We start from the raw sequence: 8,255 nt of genomic DNA on the forward strand, positions 1-8,255 counted from the left end.
TTACACTTGGCCTTAAATCTGTCCTGCACATGCTAAAATAACAGCACAGAGCACTGGAGTTACTTCTACAAAGCATTCCTGAGGCCAGGCCTGTTGGCTCTGTATCCCCTGCGGTTGCACACACCATGTAGGCACTGAATAGTCTGTGACCACTCACACGCACAAAGTTGCACAGAGCAGGGAGGACACGCTATGCAACATCTGTTTCCCATCAGCTGATACACCTGCACCTCTCTAGTAAAGAACAGTGCCCGCGACTTGAAACCGAAGAGTTCAGTGCCCACCAAGCTCAAAACACTTCAACGCCGGGGCCAGGAGCAGTATAGCCCCGAGAGGCGTTCGGCTTTGGGGCTGCTGGTCCCCAGCGCCAAGCACTGCCCAGCCAGGCTGGCGGTGCCAGAGACCGCGGGGCAGTCGTGGAGCTGCGAGGCAGCGCCGAGCCCCCGGCGTGCGGCCCGGGGATGGACGCTGCGGGCACACGGGAGGGGAAGGGGCCTGTAGGGAGCGGCTGAGGGAGGCAGCCCCCTCGAGGTAGCACTGGGCCAGCCCTACCCCCGGGCACGGGCCGGCTCTGCCCCCGGGGCTCCGCTCCCGCTCCGTGCACCGCCCCCGGCGGAGGGGTCGCGCCCGGCGCCGATCAAGGCAGGGCAGCGGCTCGGCGCCGCCGGGGCAGGTGGCGGAGGGAGCGGGGGGAGCGGAGGGCCCGGCCGGGCTCCAGCTCCCCCGCTCCAGCTCCCCGCCTCCGGCCCGCGGTGCCCGCCGTGAGGGGGTGGTGGCAGAGGGGGGTCCCCGACCGCCTCTATAAAAGCGGCTGCGATGGCTCTACCGGCAGAGCCGAGCGGGAGGCGGGCAGGCGGCGACCGGGACCATGGCGACGGGCGGCGGGCAGGAGCTGCCCGCCCCCCTCCTCCTCCTGCTGCTGCTGCTGCTCCGGCCGTGCGAGGCAAGTGCGGGGCTCCCGGCGGGGCCGGAGGCCGGGGGGAACCGGCGGCCGGTCCGGCCCCGTGACCCAGCCCCCGGGGCCGCTCTGTCCCCGCAGGTGAGCGGCCGGGAGCCGGCGTGTCCCCGTTCGTGCGGCGGGCGCTGCCCGGCCGAGCCGCCGCGCTGCGCCCCGGGCGTGCCCGCCGTGCTGGACGGCTGCTCCTGCTGCCTGGTGTGCGCCCGGCAGCGCGGCGAGCGCTGCTCCGCGCTGCTGCCCTGCGACGAGAGCAGCGGCCTCTACTGCGACCGCGGCCCCGAGGACGGCGCGGCCGCCGGCATCTGCATGGGTAGGTGGCGGCGCCGGGACGTCCCCGCATGCGGTCCGGGAGACCCTCCCCGGGCCGGGCCCGCCGCGGGTGTCGCTGCCCTGCGGTTCTCCCGCCCGTCCTCCGGCGAAGGGGTCGATCCTCTGCACCACCGGCGCTGCCCCGATGCTGCGGGAGGTGCCCGTGCGGCCGTCGAGGGGCTGGGAGGGCCGGGGACTGCCCGAGCGCGCTCTGACTCTGCGAAATGCCTGCCCTTTTCCCACTAGTGCTGGAGGGGGACAACTGCGTGTTTGATGGGATGATTTATCGCAATGGGGAGACGTTCCAGCCCAGCTGCAAGTACCAGTGCACCTGCCGCGACGGCCAGATCGGCTGCCTGCCCCGCTGCAACTTGGACCTGCTGCTCCCCGGCCCCGACTGCCCCTTCCCCAGAAAAGTCGAAGTCCCTGGAGAGTGCTGTGAGAAGTGGGTCTGCGACCCTGATGATGAAGTGATTTTGGGAGGTTTTGCCATGGCTGGTGAGGAAACTAAAATTAGTTATTATAGCCATTGTGAGCAGGAGGTGATATCATTGTGAAAATATCCACAGGATTGCCAGATCTAAGGCACGTGGTGGGGTTTTTTTCTGACACAGAGTGACCAGTATATCAGTGAATATGAATAAAGGCAGATCTCATCAGGTAAAAGAAAGATTCGGAGGATGAATATGCATGGCAGTTTTAAAAGTTAATTAATGTAGTTGCCAATTTTTAAATTTCTGTTTATCTGGTGCACATTAGTTCTGTGACCAGAAGAAAACAAGGACAAGGTCCTAATCCTCCAAACATTCCCATACCAAAGAAAAAAACCAAAAAACTAAAAAAGCCTGCAGTCTTGCTAGTTGCTCTGCAAGAATATGTTGCAATTTATATTGTTACAACTTATAACATGTAGACTATGACAGTTTAGTCTACAAGATACTTTATCCCCATTGATTTCTGCAGCTCTTACAAGTGGTCACCATGGTAGCTAAAATGCCAGTGAATTCCAGCCTGTCTGTGACAGAGTGCTCATGTTTATTGATGGCATTAAAAACATTACAGAGTACTTGGAGAGGCAGTGGTTATAAACACGGTGAAAACCCAACCCATTCCAAAGTGCAGAACTCAGGCTTTTAAAAAAGCTAGATAATATTTTCCCCCTTTCCAGTTTTTCCCTGTTTTCATTTTTTTTGTACTGAATTACGTCTCCATCCCCTTTGAATTATACTCTTAGTTCAACATGAATTTTCATAACTTTCTTCTGAGAGTGGAGGGCACTGCATTCTCTTCCAGTCACTGCTCTTTGTGATCTGGGGCAGTTAGGTATGCCAAAACTCAGCTAATCCATTTTAAAAACAAGTGAGAAAGGATTGAGGAAGAAAAGCTTGAGTAGCTTTTCAGTGTGCTATGAAGTGTTAATTGTAAAGCACATAAGGTATAAACAAAAAGTTTGACACTTTTCTATTATCTTTCCTTTCCTTTGATTTGTCTGATGGTGACAGGCTAATCCACAAGATGCCTACAAATGAATTGTCTGCATTCTTTCAGGAATGGCCATCCCTATTGGGAGGCCACCTCTTTTGGATCTTTGCCATTCAAAAAGCAGAAAGGTTGTAGAGGAGCTTAACAGCAAGAGTTGTGTCTCAGTTGTGTTGTCTCCTTCTGTTTGCTCCTGTGCTAATCAGTGAACCAAACTGTTCAGCAATACTTGCATAGTGCCAGGAGGGCAGGATGGTGGTCAGAAGTGACCATGGCTTTAAGTACCTGTGATAGCTCCTTTCCCTGCTGCCTCCTCACCAACACCCTGGCTGCAGGCTGTCAATAATTGACAAGATGGGGTGACTTTATGACTCTCAGGAGTAAAAGGATTTCATTCCATGCTGTTTATTAGTTTAGATAAAAAATTCAGCCTCTCTCAAGTCATACTGAATATAAATATTTTTATGACATAGCTTTAGAACAGATTTGTGCCATATTTCTATTAGAAAGAATGAAGAATAAAAATCACTTACGGTTCTAAACTGGTTTAAAAGTTGGCAGTAATTCTTCCAGCTGTGGACTTGAGTGAACAGAATCTAAATGCTTTACTGATTACACTGATATGCATCTTTGTGGTTTGGGTTTTTTTTTTAAGTAGGAAGTTGCTACTCAGGATTCCTACAAACATGGCTTTTAAAATTCCTAAATCCTGTCAAAAGCATGGATTTTGAACCTTGTTTTGTCTCACATGTTCATTCCCAGATATGACAGAAGTCAATTAGATAGTGAGGTTTCATGTGAGTTTTTCTTGTAATAAAGTTCTGTGGGGTTTTGTCTCCAGCCTACAGGCAAGAGGCCACGCTCGGGATTGTGTCAGATTCAAGTGCCAATTGTATTGAGCAGACAACAGAATGGAGTGCTTGTTCCACCAGCTGTGGAATGGGCTTTTCCACCCGTGTTACCAACAGGAATCAACAGTGTGAGATGGTGAAGCAGACACGGCTTTGCATGATAAGGCCCTGTGAAAATGAAGAGTCATCTGATAAGGTATGCTGCAGAGAGTGAGGCAAGGCAGCTCTTCAGCTCTAATTCCAAGGCTGCAGTACTAGGGTCTGCAATGGTCCAGATGCAGTGTACATAAATACACCTTTTAGCACAAGTGCAGCAAGCTGAGTGGTTTAGGTAAAGCATTAGCCTTGCTGTGTTTGCTCAGCAGCTTTGTGCTGCACCTCCAGTGGGTCAAGGGAGGTGATTCTGCCCCTCTGCTCCACTCTTGTGACACCCCCCAGAGCACTGTGTCCAGCTCTGGGGCCCTCAGGAAAGACATGGACTTACTGGAGTTAATCCGGAGGAGGATCACCAAGGACTTTACACATGTGGTAAAGCTGAGAGAGTTGGAGTTGTTTAATTTGGAGGAGAGGAGGCTTTGGGGAGACCCTACAGCCCCTTGCAGTACATAGGGGGCCTATGAGAAGGGTGGGAACAGACTTTTCTAGTAGGGCCTGTTATGGTAGGACAAGGACTAATGGTTTTAAACTCAAACAGTAGATTCAGACTAGATATAAAGAAGAAATTTTATACCATGAGGGTGGTGAGATACTGGAACAGTATCCCTTTGCCCAGGGAGGTGGTCAGTGCTACATTCCCAAAAATATTCAAGGCCAGACTGGACAGTGCTCTCAACAACCTGCTCTAGTGGAAGATGTCCCTGCTCATTACAGGGGGATTGAATGGGAAGACCTTCAAAGGTCCTTTTCAACCCAAACTGATCTATGATTCTATGATAATTAAAGTCACCCCAAACAGATCGCATGTATTGCATGTGAAGCTTGACAGTTCACAGTCTAACTTCTCCCACAAATGCAACTGTACTACCTGTACCCTGTACATCAGAGTTGCTCAGTGATACTGAATGGATATATCAGATTTCTAGTTTGTTGAGCATCTGGAACAGCAGAGAAATGTGTGAAATTTCTGCTTGATAAATTAAACCTTATTTTAATCCTTATGATATTGGGGTTTTTTTGCAAAGCAAACCCAATACTGACATTTCTGATGTAAAAAATTGAGAGAAGACTTTTATACTTCTACACATTATGCACGTGTTTCTATCAGGGAGAATAACATGTAGCTAGGTGAGAGGCCCATCAATTTATGCTATGTTCTGAGTGTTGGAAAGCATTTCTGAGGCCTTTGCTGAAAAGCCTCTGCAGTTTTAAATCCATGTTTTATAAAGGAGATTAAACATGTGGGAGGAGTTGAGGAGATTAACAAGAACGATCAGAAGTCTAGAAAACATGTTCATCTAGGGGAAACCAGATAGAACTGGACTTCTGAATGCAAGGAGAGATTTGTTCTCATAGCTGTATTCAGATATTGCAGCCTGTTTTGAGTGCATGGAGGAATATAACAAGAAATGGAGAGTTTAGACTGCATAAAATTAAGACATGAGTAAAAATGTACTAGGCAGTAAGAATAGTGAACTCTTGGGGTTGCCTGGGGTAGATGTGGAGTCTCTGTCATTGAAGACTTCCAAGGACAAGTTAGTCAATCATTTGTTAAAAATACCATGTCTAGAGCTGGTTGTGCCTTGAGTCACAGGAATGGGTGATGACTTTTGCACTTCATTTTGCCCCCTTTTTTCCCCCTGAACCTAGTCCTGTAACTTCCTCATTTGACTTGCTGATTCTCTGATGGAACTACACTAGCCTGAGAAGTTTTTCAGTAGAGTATAGTTTTTTAATGAATGTAGACTGGGCTTTTCTCAGATGACAAGAGTGGATTTTAATTATTTGTCTTTCATTACTGGTCCAGTATCAAGCTGGTGTCAAAGAACAGATCTTGTAGGTGTCACCTGTAGGTAACTATTGTATGGAGGGGCTTGACAGCTGGCCTGCAAGCAAAGCTGAGTTAATAGAAGAAATAACAATTGATGATTTTTGAGTGTATCCATAGCAAGGAAGAAGACAAGGCCATCAGCATGGAAACAGATTAGAAAAGATACATCGGAATTTTTGTAAGCTAGACTATTTGCATAAGTAGATGTGTATACGTGCCTTATTGAATTTCTGTAAAACTTTTGCCAAATTTATTGACACTAATTGCTTTGCACCAATGAATATAATAAGTTATTGTGATGTAGTTAATGACTTAAAATCAGGCTTTGTTAAAAATATATAAGCTAGAAAACACGCAGAATAAAAAACTATTTTGTTCTTATAAAAAACTATTTTGTTCTTAAACCCTAGTCCCGTGTGTATGTGACATCCGACCTAACAATGGCACTACTGAAGCAGTTTTAAAGTCATCTTGCTGTTGAATGAATAAAGACAACGAATTTAAATTTTCAGAGTCGGCCTGTATCTCTGCATGTCAGTTGTTAAATGCTGTCTGTCCTATGCAATGATATATCTGCTGTCCCCATCTTTCTCTCAGAAAGGGAAGAGATGTGTCCGGACGAGGAAGGCCGCGAGAGCCGTTCGCTACGAGTACCGGAACTGCACGAGCGTGCAGGCGTACCGGCCGCGCTTCTGCGGGCTCTGCAGCGACGGGCGCTGCTGCACCCCGCACAGCACCAGAACCATCCACGTCCACTTCCGCTGCCCCCAGGGCAACGGCCTCAAAAAGCCCATGATGCTGATCAACACCTGTGTCTGCCACAGCAACTGTCCTCAGGGTAACGTGGTTTTCTTCCAGCCCTTAGACCCCACGTCTAGTGAAGCAAAATTATGAAAAGCATCAATTAGATAGCGCAGAAAGTATAAGCAGTTCATACAAAACTTGACCCACAATCAGGTGAATGTAACAATTGCATATATGAAACTTCTAAAATATTTTTCTGAACGTTCTTTCAAACTAGGTGCTTTTTTTCCCCCCATAGTTTATTAAATACCTCATTTTCCATTTGCCCCCTCCAGATGTCTTTTATTCACTTGAAGGAAATTTTGTACCTTGGACAGAGCTCTCTTTTTATCTTGATAGTGGCATAAAGATTGCAAAGCCAACAGCTAGACTTTCCCCTTGAGTAAAGGGAATCATGCAGCAAGTTTCAGTGGGTGTAAGACTGGGCTTCTTGAGAGTAAATGTATCCCTTGAGGAATACATGATACTGCATCACATAAGCTTCCAGGCTCTTAACTTCACTTTCCATACCACATATAAACAGTGTTCTTTTTTCTTTTTAATGAAACTCTCTTTTTTGATGACAGTAAAAATCTTACTGATGCAAACGTTACATTCTTGAGGCTTATAAAATACCTTCTGTCAATACCTCTAACTCTGAGGATTAAGATTGCACATAGCCCTGGAAATGACATAGGGTAAGATCTCTTATCCTGAAGCACAGCAGGTTGATAGTTGACAGCGATTAAATTTCTCTTTGGTAACTTCACTAGCAGTTTAATCCAAAACCAACTGAAGTCAGTTGGATAAGAATTTGATTCTAATCCACATGTGTCTGTAGATATAACTATTTGGATGCAAAAATAATATATCTGTAAATTCCTCTAAAATACTAACTGTATCATTTGGTGCTTCATTTCTTAGAAAGGTGTATATGTAAATAGAAACTGTACATACTGTAATATAACTTTACTAAGTAAATAAACTTTATGTGATTCAAAATATTTTTTCCTAAAGTTGTCTTTCTTAAACTACCAGCCTTTAACAGCTAAAAGCAATGGGAAGAAAAAAGGGTCTGCAGACTCCCAAAAACAAATGATTTCTTGTGTTCATGTACCTCATCCTAATCACTGCCTTAAAAGTTATGCAGTGCCTTACTACAGGGAAGGATGAATAATTTGTGGGGTACATATTAGAAAGGAGGTTTTTCAGAGTAAATTAGCCTGGGAGATAGGATGATGTAACTAAGGTTAGTGTGCCCTGAAATATAGTGGTGGTGGGGAGGAATAATTACACAATTCAGAATTTACATTTCAGTCTGAACACTAACAAAGTATTTCATTGGGTCATGCAACACTTCAGCCTCATAAAATCAGCCTGTGACCATGTTTGTGTTACGTACTCTGTGGCAATACCCTCAAGAAATAAGAGCCTGAGGGTGGCAGTCCCATGTATGTTAAATCATGTAGGTATCAGGATTGTGCCAATAGGTCATAAGTACAATTGTGGAGAAATTTAGCTACTTCAGCTGTGAGACCCAGTTTAGCCCAGTGTGTGTCTGTCAGTGACAGCAGAGTTGTACTTCTGCCACAACTGTTCTATAACCACGTGGTAGGAAACAACTCTGCCTTGAGAAAAAAAGGCAGAAAGCCAATTCTTAACGTATTTTGGCCTAGTGTTCTACTCCTCTAAAGGAGCTACCAAACTCTGGTTTGGCAATTCCTGAGACACAGAGTGGAATTCAATTGAAGGTTAAGACTCCTAATTTTAGCCAGAGAAGCCTAAGGTGAAGATAACTATAGGCAAGCATCAACAGCTGGTAGGTTTTTAGTAACTTTTAAGTTATCCTTGAAATTATGAGACTTGGTGCTGATTCAGTTAAGCTTTA

General features: G+C 46.6%; 1 protein-coding gene across 1 annotated transcript; it reads left to right on the top strand.

The window, feature by feature from the left end:
- Positions 1 to 868: 868 nt before the first annotated feature.
- CCN3 (cellular communication network factor 3) lies at positions 869 to 7,371 on the top strand. The gene is made up of 4 exons (XM_059846504.1): positions 869 to 1,268; positions 1,514 to 1,765; positions 3,588 to 3,793; positions 6,182 to 7,371. The coding sequence occupies exons 1-4, from the start codon at positions 869 to 871 to the stop codon at positions 6,476 to 6,478; spliced, it is 1,155 nt and encodes a 384-aa protein (XP_059702487.1). The 3' UTR covers positions 6,479 to 7,371.
- Positions 7,372 to 8,255: the final 884 nt, after the last annotated feature.

Source organism: Haemorhous mexicanus, chromosome 1 (assembly GCF_027477595.1).
Source record: "Haemorhous mexicanus isolate bHaeMex1 chromosome 1, bHaeMex1.pri, whole genome shotgun sequence".
Classification (NCBI taxonomy): Eukaryota; Metazoa; Chordata; class Aves; order Passeriformes; family Fringillidae; genus Haemorhous; species Haemorhous mexicanus.